Genomic DNA, 23,289 nt, shown 5'->3' with positions numbered 1-23,289 from the left:
TATCAAGGCCAATCCAACTAACCTGCGCTTCTTGGTTTTCCTACCACCATTTCCCACACTCTCCTGACAGTAAGACATTGAAATTACAGCCATAGATAAAGGCATAGGTAATCACATTCACTGTGACTGGGACCAAAAAAATGCGCAGACAGTGAATGGTGTTACTATTCATGAGTCGAGTACAGTATTTTGTTCAGTTGCCTTTAAAATTCAAAGAGAAGATGACTCGGAGCTCCTTCCAACTAGATTTTTGCTCTACATTAGGGAGTGTTGAGGATGAGACAGGTTGTACATGCTTTGTTAAATCGCAAGCTTGCTGAAACCTTGGCCAGAATTTTAAGCACCCCCCCCAAAACCAGGTCTTTAGGTGGGGGGGGGGGGGGCGGTGCGCGGGAGGGAGTGTGAAATTGAAGGAATGGGATTCCCTCCGGGTTCCCACCCGCCCCGACCTCACAATGATGTTATGCTGGGTGGACAAGAGCTCGGCTGGGAAACCTGTCCTTGCCCCAAATGAAGCCCACAAGTGGATTGAACTTGAATGAGGGAAGGCCATAATCAACAGATTTACATCTCGGATGGGCAGGGGGTGGGGGGTGGGCGCTGGGCGCGGACCTCCATCAGAATCCCCCTTCTGAAGTTGGACACCATCCACTTAAGATTCGGTGACCCTCAGACTACCTTACCGCTTCTCAGCCTCACCCCTGAAACTCTGACCATCCCCTTTGCGCCCCACCTCCCGTCTCCCCTACTCTTTCTGCCCTCAGACCCCTTGAACTTGCCTGGTCCTCCGGTGCTTAATCTTCGGTATTCTCGTGCATTTCTTCTCCTGTCCACTACAGCACGATCATTGCAGGGACCGGAGAGTTGTCGGCCAGTCCTCCTGAGCGAGGGGCAGATGTCCAGCTTGCAGCCACTTAACAGTCATTCGAGCGTGAAATGGCTGCGCGGCACTCTGAGTCAGCGGGCACGTGCTTCCTGACAACTCTTCGGACGGTATGAAGCGAGACCCCGCTATCCGAGAAATTCAGGGCCATATCCTTTTCTTGTTTTACACTTTCTTAGATAATTTAACCATAGGCTCTGTTCAATCCAATCTTTCCTATCTGCTCTGGAAAATGGTCGACTCAAGCTGCTGTGTGATCATGTGGCTGCCAGCAGCCCTCCGGTGACCAATGTTGATATGTCAACCAAAATGCTGAATGGCAGAAGGCTGATCCACACAACAGTCAGAGTTCCCATCCGGCCCTCACCCAATGTTCACAGGTACAGGCTGATATTTCTCCCCTCTGTAGTAGAGAGGCATTGAAATCAACTGTCGTGCCCTTACTGCCATGTAGGTTGAAATATTTCTTGAAGAATTATTGGCAGTAAAGTTACTTCACCACTTCAAAGTTACTGAGCTGAGGCAGCAGAGCTGGAGCTTGTGACACCAGCACAGTAACCCTATTTAAGCATTTACTTCCACTTTTTTTTTTAAAAAAATTTTATTCTCCTTTTTCACATTTTCTCCCAAATTTACACCCACCAACAATAAACAATGATCAGTAACGAATGCAATGTCAATCCCCATATCAATAACAACAATCCCATCAAACCCCCAAACAGCATCCCGCATGTTAACATCAACAAATAACAAAAAGTAATCAGGAATCACCCACAGTCACCATTAACACATACAGTCCCTCTCCCCCCAGCCCTCCCAACGCCCCCCTCCCCTAATGTTCAATGTAATCCAATTCTCGAAAGTGCATAATGAATAACGGCCATGAATTGTAGAATCCCTCCATCCTTCCCCTCAGTTCAAATTTGACCTTCTCAAGCGTCAAGCATTCCAACAGGTACACCCCGCCACGCTAGGGTACAGAGTGGAGAGGTTGATCTCCACCCTAACAGCCTTTGGGCGATCAACGAGGCGAAGGCTACAACATCTGCCGCCGCGCCCGTTTCCAACCCTGGCTGGTCCGACATCCCGAATATGGCCTCCCGGGGGTCCGGGTCCAGTTTCACGTGCACCACTTTAGAGATTACCCTAAAATCTCCTTCCAGTAATCCTCCGGCTTTGGACAGGACCAAAACATATGAACGTGATTAGCGGGGCCCCCCCTCCAGCAACGTTCACACATCTTCTACCCTTCAAAGAGCCGGCTCATCATCGCCCTTGTGAGATGCGCCCTCTATACCACTTTCAGCTGTATCAGCCCCAACCTCGCGCACGAGGTGGAGGCGTTCACAATCCAGAGCACCTCACACCAGAACACCTCCTCCATACCCTCTCCCAACTCTTCCTCCCACTTTTCCTTGATTACTTCCACTTTTTAATTCTGTTTTATAAACCGTTGCAGCTAATTTTGAGTCACATTCAATTATCTCTTTGCTTCCTCAAATGTGTACGAACCAATCCCTCCAACAGCATCAAATATTTACCAGTGAGTTCACAATTAACATGCTGACACTTGAGCTCATTATAACAAGACTGGTTACCTTGTATTAGAGATATCGGGCTGGATTCTCCATTCCTGAGACTGACCGCGCCCGCCCGGCGACCGGAGAACCCCGCCCGTATGTACATTCCCATTGCCCGCGCCTCGCTCGTGGCGATAGTGCGGCGGGCGGGGCAGAAGAATCCAACCTAAGTGTTGACGCTGGGGCAGTGTTCGTGGACTTCCACGACAGCAAAACTGGCGCCGCACCTGGACTGACCCAATGACTGTGGAGGGGCTAGCACCGTCGGCACGTGGAACACAATCGATTCCACTGACGAGCTGCAGCTGCATACACATACTTTACTCCCCATACACACTCATCCCAGCCAACACGTTGGTACTGGTTGTGCTGGAACGCATCCATTCCACTGATGGGTCGGCTGGGGCCCGAAGGCACTGGCGGGGGGCCTGGGAGGAGACCCATACGACCTGTGGCTCTAAGTTCACAGTGGGCAGTCAGCAGCGTGTGCAGCTGCATAGCTGCCTTGCAACCTGGGGCAATGGTGTCCTGTGCCCGTCCTCCCTGACCTCACACCCACCCCTTCTGGCCAACCCCCGCTACTACCCCAACCCTGGCCGAAGAACCCTGGCCAGCGGCACGACTGTCAGCAAACTATGGTGATGTTGGACACTTTCTGTACCCCCTCTCTCCCCCCTCAGCAGCCATGGCACCTGTTTCTCAATTTTGTAAAGCACAAGTGAACCTCGCCGTCGGGAATTCGCCCCAGTGGAAGTGGAGAAATGCAGAGGCCCCGGTGAATACCAGGTTGGACCCGCTAATGATATGCCAACGGCGTTTACTGTACATACGTTTTGGAACGCGTTGATGCTGCTGCCAAGGCAACGGTGAATTGCGATTTGGCGTAAACTTGTGCCCACCACGACTTTGGCATCGGAACCGATTCTCCGCTAAATCGCCTTTCCCAAATCGGCAGATGGAATATCCGGCCCATGAACTATGAGGAGAGACGGGAGTGACTTGGGATTTTCAGGCTTAAAGGAGGTACCTCAGATAAGGGTCGGGATTCTCCGGTCTCCCAGCTGTGTGTGTCTCGGCCGCGCGCCATTCGCTGGCAGCGGGATTCTCTTTTCTCGACACTTGTCAATGGGATTTCCCATTGAAGCCATCACAGGCCTCCAGGAAGCCCACGCACGGGGGTGCGCTGCCGGTGGGAAAAGATAATTCCGACTATAATCTTATACAAAATACTAATCAGTATGGAAAAGGTAAGTCCAGGAAAAGCAAAGGGTCACGAGTTTTAAATAATAAAACAAGACGTGTAGGATTTGGAAGTGCCCTTTTATATGGAGAGCAATGGGATGTACTCCTGAATACAGTCCTGAAGAGAACAAGCATGGAAACATTTAAGAACCGTTTTGCTGCTGCACACAGTGGACTTCAGAGAACTATGATAGCTTGATTGTCCTCCCTCATCTGCAATTATCTTTTGATCTTATGAAATGAAATTGGGAACCTGTAAAGTGCTTCTTTTATTCTGGAGGAACAGTCAGCTTAGAATGTCCCGCAGCATTATATATTTTTTCTTTGGATTGTGGCCAATGCTGTCAAGGCCGGCATACCCAGCCCGTTCCTAGAGGTGACCAACTGAGTGGTTTGGCTTCAGAAAGCAGCTAAGAGCCCTAACCACATTGATGTAGGACTGGAGTCACATATAGGCCAGACATAGAAAGAATCCATCCCTAAAATACACTAATTAACTAATTGGGTTTTTATGACAACCCAAAAGCATTTAGATTATCAATGTTCCATGTGGGGATTGGAATTCATATTCTTTGGATTACTCGTCCAGTAACATAGCCATTACGTTATTGCACCCTGGGCACTTTGCTATTTGGAAAGAAGGCATTCTTGTAGGTCTGGAGTTATCTGTCGGCCAGACCAAGCAAGAATGTCAGATTTTTTTCCCTAAAGGACATTAGTGAACCAGATGGGATTTTACAACAATTGACAAAGGTTTCAAGGTCATTGTTAGACTATTAATTCCAGATTTTTATTGAATTTAGATTTCAACATTTGCCTTGTCAGGATTCGAACCAGGGTCCCTAGAGCATTACCGTGGCTCTCTGAATTACCACTGCCTCCCCTGACTTGTTACAAAGCGCCGCTTTAATTTCTTAAACTGCATCCTTTGGTGCTGATAAAGGTCACATCTCCTTACTTTTATCACCAGTATCAGCACCAAGCTAGGTACCATATGGATTAGATGCTGAGCAATGCTCCTTCTTGTTGCCCCAGCAACATGCTTTCACTCAATGTCAGGCCAGCACCACCTGCTGCATAAGTATAATGTTTATATACCCACACCAACGTGTCAATGTTTTAATTCAATTATGTTGCCATTTATCCCGGTGTCTGCTTGGGTCTCACCCCCACAACCCGAGGATGTGCAGCATGGGTGGATTGGCCACGCTAAATTGCCCCTTAATTGGAAAAGAAGTAATTGGGTAGTTTAAAAAAAAATTTTAAACGAAAAAAGAAAAATAATAAGAAAAAAGTAACAGGCACAATCTTTCCAAAAGGGAACAAAGTCCCCAAGCCAACACGTTTAGCCGCGTGTTTCCCGGCGCTTGCAGTACCAAGAAACACATGGCTATTCAACATGATTCGTTTTGAATAAGGGGTCTTAACGGGTAACGCGCAGCCAAGGCATCCCGACCTCCGAGGCTCCGAAAATAATCCCCGACCTCCCCCCACCAGCCTCAACGCAACATGGGAGGGTTCCCCAGAGCCTCCCCACACACCCCTACACCCATACCTGGCCCAATCACACATGTGCAAAAAATGCCAACTTGCCCGTGCCAACCTGGCACCCCAGCAGTGTCCATGCCAGCTGGCAGTGTCACCTGGGCACCCAGAATGGTGCCCAGATGCTCTGCCAGGATGGCAGGCTGGTAGTGCCAGGGCACAACCCTGCCCAAAGGGCAAGCAGCTGGGGTCTCTGAACCCTTTGGAGACCCCCACAAATGCCATTCCATCTGGGGACCAGTACCAAACAGCACTCATCACAGGTGCCTTGGGAATCTGCACATTAGAGCAAGGCTTACTGCCCCGCTCCAATATGCACATTTGCCAAAAAGTTACCCCGCCACTTGTGGGCTGGATTCCCCTTTGCACCGTCTCACAAGATTGCCTTGAATCGAGGCATTGCGAGCCAGGTGGATCTTGGGAGCGGTGCCTCCCAGCTTTCACCGGCCACACTACGCCACGCAGAGCTGCTTTTCCGGCGCAGCGTGGCTGGAAGATCGCTGCAAGAATTACCTCAGCCAGTATAGGGATTGAACTCATGCTGTTGATTTCCCTCTGTATCATGAACTGGCTGCCCAACCAACTGAGCTAAACCAGCCCCTCCCAACTGGGTAGAGGTTGTTCAGATTTGTTTCATAAAGCTACCTGGCAGCCATTGTGGAGCGATTTTCACCCTGGACAGGACTCAAACCCATGTCCTGGACATAGAAAAGCAGAGCGTGTCATGATATCCACATCAGTATATCATGGTACAATCACACACACACACTGATGGACAGGCAGTTGGACCAACCAACACACACACAACATCGCAGCCAATCACCAGTGAGAGCACACGCACTATAAAACAGGGAACACCACAGTTCCCACGGATTCTACCAGGAGATAGCTCAGAGCACAGAGCTCACAGCGTGCCACTCAGACATAGACCATGTGCTGAGTGCCTCACTAAGATAGTGATAGGGCTGGGTCCACAGGTTAGCTGGTGAAGCATGTACCCAAGCCAGTAGTTAGTTGTTACAGTTGTTTAGACAATAAAACAGAGTTGTACCATCTATAGCCGTGTTGGATCATTTGTGCATCAGAACACCCAACACGACAGGATACCAGTTGTGGAAGCAAACCAGCGACTGTGAGACCTACCTGCACCCTTTCAGAAATCCCCCATCCTGCTGCATGGAAAACATCAGCCCGCCACAGCCTCTCCGAATCGCTGGTAATCTCGGCATAAACTGGAAGCTGTTTAAACAGCGCTTCCAGCTCTTCCTCGAAGCCACAGACAGGGAGAATGCATCGGACACCAGGAAGATCACCCGCCTCCTCTCCACGGTGGGGCAACACGCCATCCACATCTACAACTCCCTGGCATTCGCGGAAGGCGAGGACAAAACACAATATAAGACGGTGCTTCTGAAGTTCGATGAACAATTCAGCTTGGAAGTCAATGAGAGCTTCGAGAGGTACCTATTCCAGCAGCGCCTGCAGGGTAAGGATGAGCCTTTTCAATCTTACTTGACACCTCCGTATCCTCGCGCAATCCTGCAGCTATGGGGCCACCTCCGACTCCATGATACGGGATCAGATAGTTTTTGGGGTTATCTCAGACACCCTACGCCAGCAGCTCCTTAAAATAAAGCGCCTCACCCTAGCAACTGCCATCAAGACCTGCGTCCTCCATGAGAACGCGACCAGCCGGTACTCCCAAATCCAGGCGGCCGAAACGGCACGACATGGGTCCTACGAGGCAGAGCGGGTCCAGTCGATCGAGTTCCTCCCGGCCCGCGGCTCGGACGAGGGCGGCCATTTCGCGCGCTTTCCGAGGCCTCCCGCGCTTGTACGTGCCAAAAGAGGGGACGTTGACGCAGAGGGACGTGATGCGCAGGCACGCTCTACGCAGGACCGCACCGCGTATGCATGGTGGCACAACGAGCGCCATGATGTCACGATGTGCAGCAACTGTGGCTCCGCCCACTTAAAGCGGCAATGTCTGGCCAAAGCGCGACAAAGCCTCCGCTGTGGCAGGATGGGCCACTACGCTGCCTGCTGTCGAGCAGCTCAACCTGCCAACTCCCAACAATTCCGCCAGCCTCGCAGGGACGTGCAGGCGATTCAGCTCCCCTACACTGAGTCATATCCAGATAGTATGCAGTCCAGCGATACCGAAGACAGGGAGCCCTTCCACGTTGCGGTAATCCACAAGAACCGGATGACCCCAAGTCGGAACCACCAGCCGCTGCCAGTGCACAGCATTGATCCGGGCGATGAGTGGTGTGCCACCCTAACGGTCAACCGATCCCAGATCTCATTTCGCCTGGACACTAGTGCCTCCGCCAATCTCCTCGCATGGTCAGCCTTCCACACCTTGAAGGTTAAACCACCGATTCTGCCATCCCACTGTCAGGTGGTTGACTACAATGGAAAGGTCATCCCGGCCACGGGGTCCTGCCAGCTCGAGGTTATACACAACTCACACAAAGCCGCATTATCATTTGAAATCGTAGGATCCTCGAAGGACTCTCTGCTAGGCGCACAGGCGTGCAAGATCCTCCACCTCGTTCAGCGGGTACACTCTCTGTCTCAAGAAGGCACGTCCGATTTCCCGGATGCAGACTTTAGGGTGGAGCTCCACTCATTCCTCACGCACAACTAGGAGGTTTTCGAGGGCATGGGCACACTGCCCTACACGTACAGAATACGGCTCAAACCGGACGCCACCCCGGTCATTCATGCACCTCGTAGGGTCCCAGCACCACTCAAGGACCGCCTCAAGCAGCAGCTACAGGACCTGCAGGACCAAGGAGTGCTTTCCTGGGTCACAGAGCCAATGCCATGGGTCAGCTCCATGGTGTGCGTCAAGAAGCCCTCCGGCGAGCTCCGGATCTGTATCGACCCAAAAGGTTTGAATCACAACATTATGAGGGAACACTACCCCATACCCAAACGAGAAGAAATCACGAGCGAAATGGCTCGGGTAAAAATATTCACCAAGCTTGATGCGTCAAAGGGCTTTTGGCAGATTTAATTGGATCAGTCCAGCAGGAAGCTGCGCACTTTCAACACTCCATTTGGCAGATACTGCTACAATAGGATGCCATTCGGCATCATTTCGGCCTCCGAAGTGTTCCATCGCATCATGGAACAGATGATGGAGGGCATCGAAGGGGTACGCGTCTATGTAGACGACGTTATCATCTGGTCACCACACCACAGGAGCACATCAGTCGTCTCCAGCGTGTCTTTGCACGGATACGGGATCAGGGCCTGCGCCTTAACCGAGCCAAGTGCTCTTTTGGCCAGACTGAGCTAAAGTTTTTGGGGGACCACATCTCCCGGTCAGGCGAGCGGCCGGATGCCGACAAAGTGGCAGCCATCGCAGCCATGCAGCAGCCGTCAGACAAGAAGGCAGTGCTGCGCTTTCTCGGGATGGTCAACTTCCTGGGGAAGTTCATTCCTAACCTTGCTTCGCACACGATGCTCTTCGCCACCTGGTCAAAAAGACAACGGAATTCCAGTGGCTGCCCGCACACCAGAGTGAATGGGAGGAGCTCAAGGTCAAGCTCACCACCGCCCCGGTACTGCCGTTTTTCGATACCACATGGGAAACAAAGATCTCAACTGACGCCAGCCAGTCCGGCATTGGGGCGTTACTCCTGCAACGGGACGACACCGCATCATGGGCTCCGGTCGCCTATGCGTCGCGGGTCATGACCCGCACAGAACAGCGCTATGCGCAGATTGAGAAGGAGTGCCTAATCCTGTTGACTGGCATCGACAAGTTTCACGACTATGTATATGGTCTTCCGCAGTTCACTGTGGAGACCGAACATCGCCCCCTGGTCGGCATCATTCAGAAGGACCTCAACGACATGACCCCTCGCCTCCAGCACATTCTGCTCAAGCTCCGGAGGTACGACTTCCAACTTGTCTACACCCCGGGGAAGGATCTCATCATCGCAGATGCTCTGTCCAGGGCGGTCAACACACCGCCCGACTCAGAGGGGTTTGTTTGTCAGGTCGACACACAAGTAGCCTTCACATCGGCCAATCTGCCAGCCACTGATGCACGTCTGGCCCACATTCGCTGTGAGACTGCGGCTGACCCCCTTCTACAACGTGTGATGTGCCACATGACGGAAGGGTGGCTCAAGGGGCAGTGCCCACAATTTTACAATGTCCGGGACGACTTGGCCGTCATTGATGGTGTCCTCTTGAAGTTGGACCGGATCATGATCCCACACAGCATGCACCGGCTTGTCCTCAAACAACTGCACGAAGGCCATCTCGGAGTTGAAAAGTGCAGGCGGAGGGCCCGAGAGGCTGTGTACTGGCCGGGCATCAGCGAGGACATCACCAACATGGTGCTCAACTGCCCCACCTGCCAAAGGTTTCAGCCGGCGCAACCCCCTGAGACACTTCAGCCCCATGAGTTGGTCACGTCCCCCTGGGCGAAGGTGGGCGTGGACCTCTTTCATGCGCTCGGCAGGGACTACATTATTCTGATTGACTACTTCTCAAGTTATCCAGAGGTCATTTCGCCTGCACGACACAACGTCATCAGCTGTCATCCGGGCATGCAAAGAAACCTTCGCTCGCCATGGAATTCCGCTCACTGTCATGTCTCACAATGGGCCTTGCTTTGCGAGTCAAGAATGGTCTTCCTTTGCCACTTCACACACGTGACGTCCAGTCCCTTGCACCCTCAGTCGAATGGCAAGGCGGAAAAGGGCATCCGCATTGTGAAGCGGCTCCTCTGCAAGGCTGCTGTTGCCGGATCTGACTTCTGTTTAGCCCTGCTGGCCTATCGCTTGGCCCCACTGTCCACGGGCCTCTCGCCAGCACAGCTGTTGATGGGTCGCACCCTCAGGACCACTGTGCCGTCCATTCATGTTCCTGACCTCGACCATGCTCCAGTATTGCAAAGGATGCAACAACAGCGTGCTCAGCAGAAGGTGGCACATGACGCTCAGGTGACTGATCTTCCTGCCCTGGCGCCTGGAGACAACGTCCGCATACACCTACCAGAGGGTGGCTGGTCGGCAACCGCCGAGGTTCTTCACCACATGGCTCCCCGCTCATTCCTGGTTCATATGCCTGATGGCTCTATTCGCCACCGTAATTGGCGGGCCCTTCGTCTGATTCCGCGCTCGCTACGAGATCATGCACCGGTGCCACGCCCTCCTGTTGTCCCTAATGTCGACTTTGTTGAGCTTCCTGCCACTCTGCCTCTTCCTCTCTTGCCCGTGGCCAGGCCCATTCCTCAGCCGGTGGATCCTGACCCACCCTTGAAGCAGTCAACCCGAATTCGTCGCCCACCTGAGAGACTTGACTTCTGAGCCTGTTAGCACATTAGACTCACTGAATTGTTTTACAGTACTGTTAACGAGTTTCTTTTCTTGTCGTTCATTGTTCCAGAAGTTTTCTCTCGTCGTTTGCTGATTGCATTTGTTCTGTTATTGGTACAACCTCGTTGTTCTGTTGCACCTGACACCTTCCTATGTATATAGTTTAGCCTCATGTACATGTTGTAAATATTGCACACACATACTCAGATGCACTCAGTACACATTTCTATTTATTATCATGTACGCACATATCCTGTGCGCAGTGGTCGCAGGAGCAGCAGGGGTTTCTTAAATGCTGCTTTGAGGAGCTGAAAACCGAAATGCTGGCGTCAATGAAGGCGGCGATTGAGAAGCTAGTGGAGACCCAGAAGGCCCAAGGGGCGGCGATCCGGGAGGTGCGGCAAAAAGCCTCGGAGAACGAGGACGAGATCTTGGGCCTGGCGGTGAAGGTGGAGGCGCACAAGGCGCTGCACAAGAGGTGGGCAGAAAGATTTGAGGACCTGGAGAATAGGTCGAGGAGGAAGAATCTTCGGATTCTGGGTCTCCCCGAAGGAGTGGAGGGGCCCGATGCCGGGGCATACATGAGCACGATGCTCAATTCGCTGATGGGCGCGGGAGCCTTCCCGAGGCCTCTGGAGCTAGATGGGGCTCACCGGGTCCTAGCAAGGAGACCCAAGGCCAATGAGCCGCCAAGGGCTGTAGTGGTGAGGTTTCACCACTTTATGGACAGAGAGTGTGTCCTGAGATGGGCCAAGAAAGAGCGGAGCAGCAGGTGGGAGAATACGGAGATCCGAATCTACCAGGACTGGAGTGCAGAGGTGGCTAAGAAGAGAGCTGGCTTTAATCGGGCCAAGGCGGTGCTCCATCGAAAGGGGGTGAAGTTCGGTATGCTGCAGCCAGCGCGATTGTGGGTCATGTTCAAGGATCGGCACCACTATTTCGAAACGCCTGATGAGGCATGGAACTTTATCCAGGCTGAAAAGTTGGACTCATTGAAGGTTTGTTGTGAGGGGGATCTTTACTGTGTATATGGTGTTTATTACGTTTAGGGAATGTTCCTTTGGTTTGGGTGCTGGATGGGGATGGGTGAAGGGATTTGATGGGGAGACTGTGGGAGAGTGTGGGCGTCGGTGTTGGAGGGGCAGACCCCCACGAAGGAAGAGGGGGAGTGGAGGCCCGGGGATGGGGAATTGAGGTAAGGCCGCAAAAGGAGCTGCGCCAGAGGGGGCGGGGCCAGCTCAGGAAAGCACGGGCTTTTTCCCGCGCTAGGGAAGGGCGGGGGTGGGGGCCAAGGGGGGGGGGGATGGGCGGTGCAGGAGAGGAGCGCACACTGACTGCCAGGGAGAGGGAGGGGGGATTCGCACACTGGGGGGGGTCGATGGAATGGCGGGAGAGGCCGGGGTCAGCAGGCGTCAGCTGACTTACGGGAGTGTTATGGGGGGAGCAAAATGGCTAGATGTGGATCTAGCGGGGGGAGAGGGGGACGGTATAGGGTTGCTGCTGCACTGGCCAAAGGGGAGCTGGAAGTAGGAGAGGTGGTCGGGGCGGGGGGTCCGCCGTCTGGGGGACTGGAGGGTGCGGGAGGCGTGGGCACGTGGCTGGCCTAGAAAAGGAGATGGCTAGTCGGCGGGGGGGGGGGGGGGGCGGGGGGGGGGGGGGGGGGGCGAGAATCACCCCAATCCGGCTCATAACTTGGAATGTGAGGGGCCTGAACGGGCCGGTCAAGAGGGCCCGGATGTTCCCGCACTTAAAGGGACTGAAGGCAGACGTGGTTATGCTTCAGGAGACACATCTGAAGGTGGCAGATCAGGTTAGGCTGAGAAAGGGATGGGTAGGACAGGTATTCCATTCAGGGCTGGATGCAAAGAACAGAGTGGTTGCAATACTGGTGGGGAAGCGGGTGTCGTTTGAGGCAATGAATATTGTAGTGGATGATGGAGGTTGATATGTGATGGTGAGCGGTAGGTTGCAGGGGGTGTGGGTGGTACTGGTAAACGTATATGCCCCGAACTGTGATGATGCCGGATTTATGAAACGCATGCTGGGTCGGATTCCGGACCTGGAGGTAGGAAGCTTGATAATGGGGGGGGGATTTCAACACGGTGCTGGACCCAGCACTGGATCGCTCTAGGTCCAGGACGGGTAAGAGGCCGGCTGCGGCCAAGGTGCTTAGGGGGTTTATGGACCAAATGGGGGGAGTGGATCCATGGAGGTTTGTCGGGCCCCAGGCCAGGGAATTTTCATTCTTTTCCCACGTCCATAGAGCCTATTCCCGGATAGATTTTTAAATTTTGAGTAGGGCGCTAATCCCGAAAGTGGAGGGAACGGAGTATTCGGCCATAGCCACCTCAGACCACCCCCCGCACTGGGTGGAACTGGAGTTAGGAGAGGAGAGGGACCAGTGCCCGCTGTGGCGTCTAGATGTGGGATTATTAGCGGATGAGGAGGTGTGCGGGCGGGTGCGGGGGTGCATTGAAAGATATTTGGAGGCCAATGACAAAGGGGAGGTGCAGGTGGGGGTAGTCTGGGAGGCGCTGAAGGCGGTGGTCAGGGGAGAGTTAATCTCCATCAGGGCCCACAGGGGGAAGAGAGAGGGCAGGGAGAGGTTGGTGGGGAGATCTTAAGGGTGGACAGGAGATATGCAGAAGCCCCCGAGGAGGGACTACTCAGGGAGCGGCGGAACCTCCAGACGGAGTTCGACCTGTTGACCACAGGGAAAGCCGAGGCACAGTGGAGGAAAGCACAGGGGGCGACGTACGAGTATGGGGAGAAGGCGAGCCGGATGCTGGCACATCAGCTTCGTAAGAGGGAGGCAGCAAGGGAGATAGGTGGAGTTAAGGATAGAGGGGGGAATGCGGTGCCGGGTGCGGTGAGAATAAACAAGGTATTTAGGGACTTCTATGGGGATTTGTACACATTTGAGCCCCCAGCGGAGGAAGAGGGGATGCGACGATTTTTGGATCAGCTGAGGTTCCCGAGGGTGGAGGAGCAGGAGGTGGCTGGTTTAGGGGCGCCAATTGTGCTGGAGGAGCTGGTTAAATGATTGGGGAGCATGCAGGCGGGGAAGGCCCCAGGGCCAGATGGGCTCCCGGTCGCGTTTTGCAGGAAATACGTGGACCTGCTGGGCCCGTTGCTAGTGAGGACTTTCAATAAGGCAAGGGAGAGGGGACCTAGCCCCCGACAATGTCCGGGGCGCTGATCTCTCTGATCCTGAAGCGGGACAAGGACCCACTGCAATGTGGGTCGTATAGACCGATCTCGCTCCTCAATGTGGATGCTAAGTTGCTGACAAAAGTACTGGCTACGAGAATTGAGGACTGTGTCCCGGGGGTGATTCATGAGGACCAGATGGGGTTTGTAAAGGGCAGGCAGCTAAACACTAATGTGCGGAGGCTCCTCAATGTGATTATGATGCCCTCGGTGGAGGGAGAAGCGGAGGTAGTGGCAACTATGGACGCGGAGAAGGCCTTCGACCGGGTGGAGTGGGAGTATCTTTGGGAAGTGCTGCGGAGATTTGGGTTCGGGGAGGGGTTCATCAGCTGGGTCAGGTTGCTATATAGAACCCCGGTGGCGAGTGTGGCTACGAATCGGCGGAGGTCGGAGTACTTTTGGCTGTACCGAGGGACGAGGCAGGGGTGCCCCCTGTCCCCCTTGTTGTTTGCATTGGCAATTGAGCCTCTGGCCATGGCACTAAGGGAGTCCAGGAAATGGAGGGGACTGGTCCGAGGGGGAGAGGAACATCGGGTGTCGCTGTATGCGGACGACCTGTTGCTGTATGTGGCAGATCCAGTGGAGGGGATGGTGGAGGTCATGCGGATCCTGAGGGAGTTTGGGGACTTCTCGGGGTATAAGCTCAATGTAGGGAAAAGTGAGCTCTTTGTGGTGCATCCAGGGGACCAGGGAAAGGGGATAGACGACCTGCTGTTGAAGAGGGCGGAAAGGAGCTTTCGGTACTTAGGGATCCAGGTGGCTGGGAGTTGGGGGGCCCTGCACAAGCTCAATTTGACGTGGTTGGCGGAGCAGATGGAGGATGATTTCAAAAGATGGGATGTGCTGCCACTCTCACTAGCGGGCAGGGTGCAGTCGGTTAAAATGATGGTCCTCCCGAGGTTTCTCTTTGTGTTCCAGTGCCTTCCCATTATGATTCCCAAGGCCTTTTTCAAACGGGTAGGTAGGAGCATCATGGGTTTCGTGTGGGCAAATAAGACCCCGAGATTAAAGAGGGTGTTTCTGGACCGTAGCAGGAACAGGGGGGGCTGGCTCTGCCAAATTTGTGCGGCTATTATTGGGCTGCCAATGTGGCGATGATCCGTAAGTGGGTAATGGAGGGAGAGGGGGTGGCGTGGAAGAGGTTGGAGATGGCGTCCTGTGTGGGCACGAGCCTGAGGGCGCTGGCGACGGCACCGCTGCCGCTCTCGCCGACAAGGTACACCACGAGTCCGGTGGTGGCGGCGACGTTGAAGATCTGGGGGCAGTGGAGACGACACAGGGGCAAGGTGGGAGCCTCGGTTTGGTCCCCGATTCGCTAGAACCATCGGTTCGTCCCGGGAAGGATGGATGGGGGGTTTCGGAGCTGGCATCGGGCAGGGATTAGAAGAACGGGGGACCTGTTTATAGATGGAACGTTTGCGAGCCTAGGGGTGCTGGAGGAAAAGTTTGGGTTACCCCTGGGAAATGCTTTCAGGTATATGCAAGTGAGGGCGTTTGTGAGGCGGCAGGTGAGGGAATTCCCGCTGCTCCCGGCACAGGGGACTCAGGACAGGGTGATTTCGGGTGTATGAGTTGGAGAAGGCAGGGTTTCGGCGACCTTCCAGGAGCTGAAAGAAGAGGAGGAGGCCTCGGTAGAGGAGTTAAAGGGCAAGTGGGAGGAGGAGCTTGGGGAGGAGATAGATGAGGGTTTGTGGGCTGATGCCCTGAGTAGGGTTAATTCTTCCTCCTCTTGCGCCAGGCTCAGCCTAATACAATTCAAGGTTACTCACAGAGCGCATATGACAGGGGTGAGGTTGAGTAGGTTCTTCGGGATGGAGGACAGATGTGGGAGGTGCTCGGGAAGCCCGGCGAATCACGTCCACATGTTCTGGTCTTGCCCGGCACTGGATGGGTTTTGCAGGGGTTTCGCGAGGACTATGTCCAAGGTGGTGAAAGTTCAGGTCAAGCCGAGCTGGGGGTTGGCACTATTTGGGGTAACGGATGAGCCAGGAGTGCAGGAGGCAAAAGAGGCCAGTATCCTGGCCTTTGCCTCCCTGGTAGCCCGGCGGAGGATCTTGCTATTATGGAAGGACGCGAAGCCCCCCAGTGTGGAAGCCTGGATAAATGACATGGCAGGGTTCATTAAGCTGGAGAGGATAAAGTTTGCCTTACGAGGGTCTGTGTAGGGGTTCTTCAGGCGGTGGCAACTGTTCCTAGACTATCTCGTGGAGCGTTAGGAGGAGGTCAGCAGCAGCAGCAACCCAAGGGTGTGGGGGGGAGGGGGGGTCTCTTTCGGGGGGGGGAATTCGTGTGGGGGGGGGGGCTTCCCTATGGGTACCTTTGAATGTCATATGGGGGGGTTACTGTATATGGGGGAAACCCAATGTAAAAGTTTTGTATAATTTTTGACTGTTGTGTTTGTGTTTCTTTTTGTTATTGGGGGGGGGGCGTTTGTTAAAAATTTTGTTGGAAAATTTGAATAAATATATTTTAATAAAAATAAAATAGCAATCCATCTCACCTAAGGAATTCAACCAATTTTGTTTTGTAGGTGGAGAAATGCCTCAATCCACGTCTGGGAGATGAGTGAAGCCAGTGGGAAAGATAAAAGGGAGTCAGTGCAAAGCTTGACTGTTCTGCATTGTTCGGCTATGTGATCTGCTGAATGTTACAGTTTCAAATTTGTGCAAAATCAAACCATAGTAAATGTAATTCACTGGAGGTTGTATTGTGCACGATTACTTGTCCTCATAATTGTCATCGGAATCCCTAGATATTCACAAAATCACAGGGTAAGTGGAGCTTGCTACATCTCAGCCCATTCACCTTGGGCAGGGATGGAGACTTACAGACTCCAACTCAGATCACTCCAAAATGTGCACTTTGTTTTGTAACATATGTTGTGAATTTTTTTGCCTCCTAATTTCTAATGCTCCCTCCATTAACCCTTCACAGCTCATTCCACTGCCTTAAAAACCTGCTGAAAGTCTACCTTATTGACCAAGTTTCGAGCCATCGCTTCTGACGTCCCCCATCATGTTTCAGCATTCATTCCTCCATCATGGGTGGCATAGTGGCACAGTGGTTAGCACTGCTGCCTCACAGAGTCAGGGACCCAGGTTCAAATTCCAGTCTTGGATGGCTGTCTGTGGAGTTTACACATTCTCTCCATGTCTGTGTGGGTTGCCTCCGGGTGCCCCGGTGTCCTCCTGCAGTCCAAGGATGCGCAGGTTAGGTGGATTGTCCGTGCTAAATTTCCCCTTAGTGCTGAAAAGGTTTGGTGGGTGTAGGGTGGAGGAGTGGGCTTAGATAGAGTGCTCTTTCGGAGGGTCGGTTCAGACTTGATGGGCCAAAGGGCTTTTACATGGCAGGGATTCAATGATCTAATGTATTTATTTAACACCCCACCAACTGATTACTCTGCAACTTCCTCTGTGTTATATTGTTTATAAAGCCTGCATAAATGCAATTTGTTCTTGAGTTTATTTTATTCCATGTTTGATTTAAGATATTGTTAGCAACAGTATTGGGAGTGGACATTGGCGCTCAGTGTTGTTAGCCGACGTCAATGACATTCACACTAAAAGACTAACAACTGTGACGTAGCAAGTTCATTGAGAAATACTTTGAAGATTACAAAAGTTAAATAATATGGCCAGTTACACGGCTACCTATCCCATATCATTCAAATGTCTTGACAACTGAAAGAAAACACTGTGCTCAATATCTGCCCCTCAGTATCCATCATTCCCACAAGATGTCTATAGAACTGATATTTATCGCTCATGATGAGTGCTTTTCAGTAAGTCCCCTAAATCCTCTTCTTTTTTTCTCCCGATAGGAGTAAGATACGGGCAGCAAGCTTCCAATGATGTTGTGCCTCCATCTGTTAGTCACCAGGGCAACAGCACCATGGTGACAACTCACACTGTACTCCAACCTGTTTCTCCTCCCGGTCTGGAACCAAGCCATAGTTTGTTGACTTCAGATACTAAACTGGTAAGTGCATCAGGAATTTTAGGATCACGATCGGTTTTGTAGGACGCTGTCATCAGAGAGATGACGGTGTGTCTTGTCAACACAGTCATATTCCACAGGTTGTACTCTCGAGCACCTTGCTCTCATTGTACATCTTAATACTTAAAAGATAAAAAAAGATAAAGACCCTTTATTGTCACAAGTAGGCTTACATTAACACTGCAGTGAAGTTACTGTGAAAAGCCCCTCGTCGCCACATTCCGGTGCCTGTTCGGGTACACAGAGGGAGAATTCAGAATTCTCAGCTGGTACGGGAATTGAACCCGCGCTGCTGGCCTTGTTCTGCATCACCGACCAGCTGTCTAGCCCACTGAGCTAAACCAGCCCCTACTTGGTTGTTTATTAAATGGCGGAATCTTTCAGCCCCGCCCACTGGGATTTTCCAATCCTGCCAAAGTCATCGGATGTTTAAACAGCTCTTCTCATTTCCCAGCTCTCACTGTGATGGGGCCGTAAAGTTTTGCCTCATGTTCCTATTTGAAAGCTTGAAGCTTGACAGAAACCAGAACTTCTATCATCATCCATAATCTTTGGTGGTTACTATTAGAGATGCATTGCTAGCTCAAACTGGGCACCTGTTGAATTGTGGGGGTGAAATCTAGGTTCCCCCCCCCCCCCCCCCCACCCCCACCCCGCTGATGTATTTGAAGGCTGGGGGGTTGGGGACGGGGGGAGGCGAGATGAGGACTATAATGTGTGCGGCTGGGCAGGACAGAAGGAAGGTGACCACCCCGGCAGGTTTTATCGCGTGGGCTAAATGATGGCAGGAAAGGGGCAGGGGTGCCTCCATTGTGCCCCATCGGGGGTACCCCTTGCCAAGACTGTACATCACCCGCCCCACAATGTGCCTCCTCACCAGTCCCTAAATCTCAAGGCTTGTACACCCGGTACCCCATCTCTGCCAGCAGCCTGGAGCGCCAGGACTCGCCTGCTGTTCAGCTCCCTCACTCTGGTCGGCCAACAGCACCTGAGCCATTAGCTGCACTTTAGAATTCTCTTCTTAAACTCTTTCACCTTTAAAAGCTACCTCTTCAGCCACACCTTGGGTCAGCTTCCCAATATTCCTCCTGTTTCATGCTCCACTTCATTACCTCCAAGTTGCTGGGGCCAATTTTAACCGTAAGCTTGCCAGTGGTAAATGGTGGCATGATTGGATATGGTTCCAGCCCAAACCTACCCCCTCCCCACCAGCCCCGCGCGCACACACGCACACTCCTACCAACTCCCCACTGAGTTTCTGTTTTGCTTGTCATGGAGAACACACTTTCCCCTTGGGGAAACGTCCTGCTTATATAAACCAAGATTGCCTGTGTTTCAATGTGATCTCTAAGTGTGTGCACGGCAACATCTGGAACCTAACCAGCAGAAAGCTGTGCAGCTTATCGGCAACAATCACTGCTGGGTTCCCTCCTGACAGGGCCGGTGAGGACAGCACTACTCGTACACTGACCTATCGTGTTACTGAGAGGCAGATATGAAGAATGTCATCTTCCACTGACAGGTCCTTGTGACATTAATGAACCAGACAGTTTGTGCAGTCACTAACAGTATTGTGGAGCCTCTGGAGGTGAAGGACAAAGTGTCCAATTAATCACAATTAAAATTAATTAGAGTTATCTAGATGAATTAAATTACATCCTGACTGTGACAAAGATCCTCTTCTATCTTGATCTGTCTCCAGCTTTTGATACAGTTGACCTGCATGATCCTCCTCCAACACCTCTCCACTATCCCCCAGCTAGTGGGGGTACTAGCCTGGTTCCATTTATCTTTATCTAATCATTCTTTTTAAATTATTTTGTGGAATGTGGGCACCGTTGGCGTGGCCAGTATTTGTTGCCCATCCCTAATGACCCTTGAGAAGGTGGTGATGAGCCAGTGACAGTGAAGGAATGGTGTATGGTTTGGAGGGGAACTTTTTGGGTGGTAGCGCCCCCATGGATTTGCAGCCCCTGCCCTCCAAGGTACAGGTCACGGGTTTGGAAGGTGCTGTCACCTTGGCAAGTTGCTGCAGGCATCCTGCATGTGGTACAACACTGCTGCCACAGCGCATTGCCGGTGGAGGCAGTGAATGTTTAAAGTGGTGGATCGAGTACCAATCAAGCGGGCTGCTTCGTTTTGAATGGCGTCGAGCTTCTTGAGTGTTGTTGCAGCTGCAACCAGGCAAGTGGCACAGTAGCACAGTGGGTAGCACTGTTGTTTCACAGCACCAGGGTCCCGGGTTCGATTCCCGCTTGGGTCACTGTCTGTGCGGAGTCTGCACATTCTCCCCGTGTCTGCGTGGGTTTCCTCTCACAAGTCCCGAAAGACATGCTTGTTAGGTGACTTGGACATTCTGAATTCCCTCTGTGTACCCGAACAGGCCCCGGAGTGTGGCGACTATGGGTTTTCACAGTACTTTCATTGCAGTGTTAAAGTAAGCCCAGTTGTGACAATAATAAAGTTATTAATATATTCCATCACACTCCTGGCTTATGCCTTGTAGCTGGTGAGCTGGCTTTGGGGAGTCAGGGAATAAGTTACTCACTGAGAATTCTTACCTGCTCTTGGTGTCACAGTGTGTATATGGCCACAGTATCACCTTAAATGGCTTCTCATCCTGATTCAACCCATTACTTCTGGTGTCCCCAAAGAATCCATCTTTGGCCCCCTCCTATTACTCAAGGAGACGCTGCCCTCCCACAACAGGGGTGGCACTTCCTCATAGTTACAGAGTCCCGGGTTCAACTCCGGCCTTATGTGACTGTCTGTGTGGAGTTTGCTCATTCTCCCCGTGTCTGCGTGGCTTTCCTCCGGGTGCTGTTGTTTACTCCCACAGTACCAAGGGGAGGCAGTGGTGCAGCGGTGTAGTAGTATTGTTGCTGCACTAATAATCCCGAGACCTTGGGGACCTGGGTTTGAATCCCGTCATGGCAGATTGGGAAATTTAAATTCAATAAAAACCTGGAATGAAAGTCTAATGATGACCATGAAACCATTGTCGATTGTCATGAAAACCCATTCTGGTTCACTAATGTCCTTTAAGGAAGGAAATTTACTGTCCTTACCCTGTCTGACCCACACGTGACTCCAGACCCACAACAATGTGGCTGACTCTTACACGCCCTCTGGGATGGGCAATAAATGCTGGCCCAGCCAGCGATGCCCACATGCCATGAGTGAATTCTTAAAACTGTGCAGGTCAGGTGGATTGGTCATGCTAAATTTTCCCTTCCTGTCCAAAGATGTATAGGTTAGGTGGGGTTACAGAGATTCATAGGGTGGGGGAGTGGGCTTGGGTGAGGTGCTCTTTCAAAGGGTCAGTGCAGACTCGATGAGTGGAATGGCCTCCTCCTGCACTGTAGGGATTCGATGGATCATTCACAGTGTCAGTTTCCACATATACACTAATAACGCCTGGCTCTGCATCACCAACCCCTCTCTCAACTCCTATCAGACTGCTTGTTTGTCATCTGAATTCTGGATGAGCAGAAATTTTCTCATTAAATCTTGGGAAGACTAAACCATTGATTTCAGTATCTATTGCATACACCTATTCCTAGCTACTAACTCCATCTCTCACCTTGGCAAACCGTCTGAGACTGAACCAGACTATTCTCAACCTTGGTGCCATATCTGCCCCAGAGATGAGTTTCTGACCACATGCTTGTGCCATCACTGAGATATTTCCATCTCTGTAACACCGCTTCACTTCACCCCTACTTCAGCTTACCTGCTACCGAAAGCCTCATTCATGTCTCTGTTACCACTAAATTTGACGATTCCAACACACTCCTGCCTGGTCTCCCCCCTGCAAACTTGAGGTCATCCAAAACTCCCGATCTCCCTTGTGTTCACTAACTTGCAACAGTTCCCCTCCCAGACCCGCAACCCTCCCAGTTATCTGTGCCCGTCTAATTCTTCCCCTGGAAGAACCATGAAGTTAACCATTCTATCATTGGTGGCCATGCCTTCAGCTGGCTGGGCCCTAAGCTTTTGAATTCCCTCCCTTAAACCTTCCACCTCTCTGCTTCTCTTTCTTCCATAAAAATTCTCCTTAAAATTTACCTCTTTAACCAAGATTTTTTTCCATCTGCCCTAATATTGCCATGAAACTATTGTCGATTGTCATAAAAACCCACCTGGTACACTAATGTCCTTTCAGGAAGGAAGTCTGTCATCCTTACCTGGTCTGGCCTCCATATGACTCTGGAGCCACAGCAATGTGGGTTGTCGTGTTGGGTGTTCTGATGTACAAACGATCCAACACGGCTGGAGATGGTGTAACTCAATTTTATTAACTGGTTAACTGTAACAGCACACTGCTAACTTGGTACGTGCATTACCAGCTAATCTGTGGACCCTGTCCTATTACTATCTGGGTGAGGCACTCAGCACATGGTGAATCTCTGAGTGGCAGGCTCTGAGCTCGGTGCTCTGAGCTGGCTGCTGCTGGAATGGGCGGGCACTGTAGTGTCCCCTGTTTTTATAGTGCGTGTGCTCTCACTGGTGATTGGCTGCGATGTTGTGTGTGTGCTGGTTGGTCCTACTGCATGTCCATCAGTGTGTGTGTGATTGCACCATGATATGCTGATCTAAATATCATGACATCCCCCCTTTTCGCAAAGAATATGTGCCTACATGATAATAAATAAAGAAGTGTAGTGAGTGCATCTAATCATGTGTGTGCAATATTTACAATAATATGTACATGTGGCTATACTATATACACAGGAAGGTGCCAGGTGCAGAAACTAACTATGTTACACCAAGAACGAAACCAATGTCATTAACAAACAATAACAAAATCTTAAACAGTATGGCAAAAAGTCAAAAACAGTATGTCAGAACAAGTCAGTGAGTCCAATATGAAAATGTTCATAAATTAAGTCTTTCAGGTGGGCGACAAATTTGGGTTGACCGCCTCAAGGGTGGGTCAGGGTCCACTGGCTGAGGAACGGGCCTGGCCACGGTCGAGTGAGGAGGATGCAGGGTGTCCAGAAGGTCAACAAAGTCCATTGCATGGACAACAGGAGGGCGTGGCACCGGTGCAGGATCAGGTAGCGAGCGCGGAACCAGACGAAGGGCACGCCGATTGCGGTGGCGAATAGAGCCATCAGGCAGACAAACCAGGATCGAGCGGGGAGCTATCTGTCAGAGAACTCAGCGGTTGCCGACCAGCCGCCCTCCGGAAGGTGTATGCGGACATTATCTCCAGGCGCCAGGGCAGGAAGATCGGTCGCCTGAGCATCATGTGTCGCCTTTCGTTGCTCACGCTGTTGCTGCATCCGCCGAAGTACCGGAGCATGGTCAAGGTCTGGGATGTGAATGGATGGCACAGTGGTTCTGAGGGTGCGACCCATAAGCAGCTGGGCTGGCGATAGGCCCGTGGTCAGTGGGACCGAGCGATAGGCCAGCAAGTTGAGGCAGAAGTCAGATCCTGCATCAGCAGCCTTGCAGAGGAGCCTTTTAACGATATGGACGCCCTTTT

At 52.0% G+C, this 23,289-nt stretch overlaps 1 protein-coding gene across 1 annotated transcript in view; it reads left to right on the top strand.

Moving 5' to 3' along the window:
- The window catches only part of LOC140409133 (hepatocyte nuclear factor 1-alpha-like), a 318,850-nt gene that overhangs the window by 110,809 nt on the left and 184,752 nt on the right, over nt 1-23,289 (top strand). The window contains exon 5 of the mRNA XM_072497293.1: nt 17,623-17,780. Coding sequence (XP_072353394.1) covers nt 17,623-17,780 — 158 coding nt within the window. The remainder of the gene's footprint in view (nt 1-17,622; nt 17,781-23,289) is intronic.

The sequence above is a fragment of the Scyliorhinus torazame genome, chromosome 1 (genome assembly GCF_047496885.1).
Source record: "Scyliorhinus torazame isolate Kashiwa2021f chromosome 1, sScyTor2.1, whole genome shotgun sequence".
NCBI classification, from domain to species: domain Eukaryota; kingdom Metazoa; phylum Chordata; class Chondrichthyes; order Carcharhiniformes; family Scyliorhinidae; genus Scyliorhinus; species Scyliorhinus torazame.
Note: the sequence above shows the minus strand (reverse complement) of the source record. Positions and strands in the feature narration are given on the sequence as shown.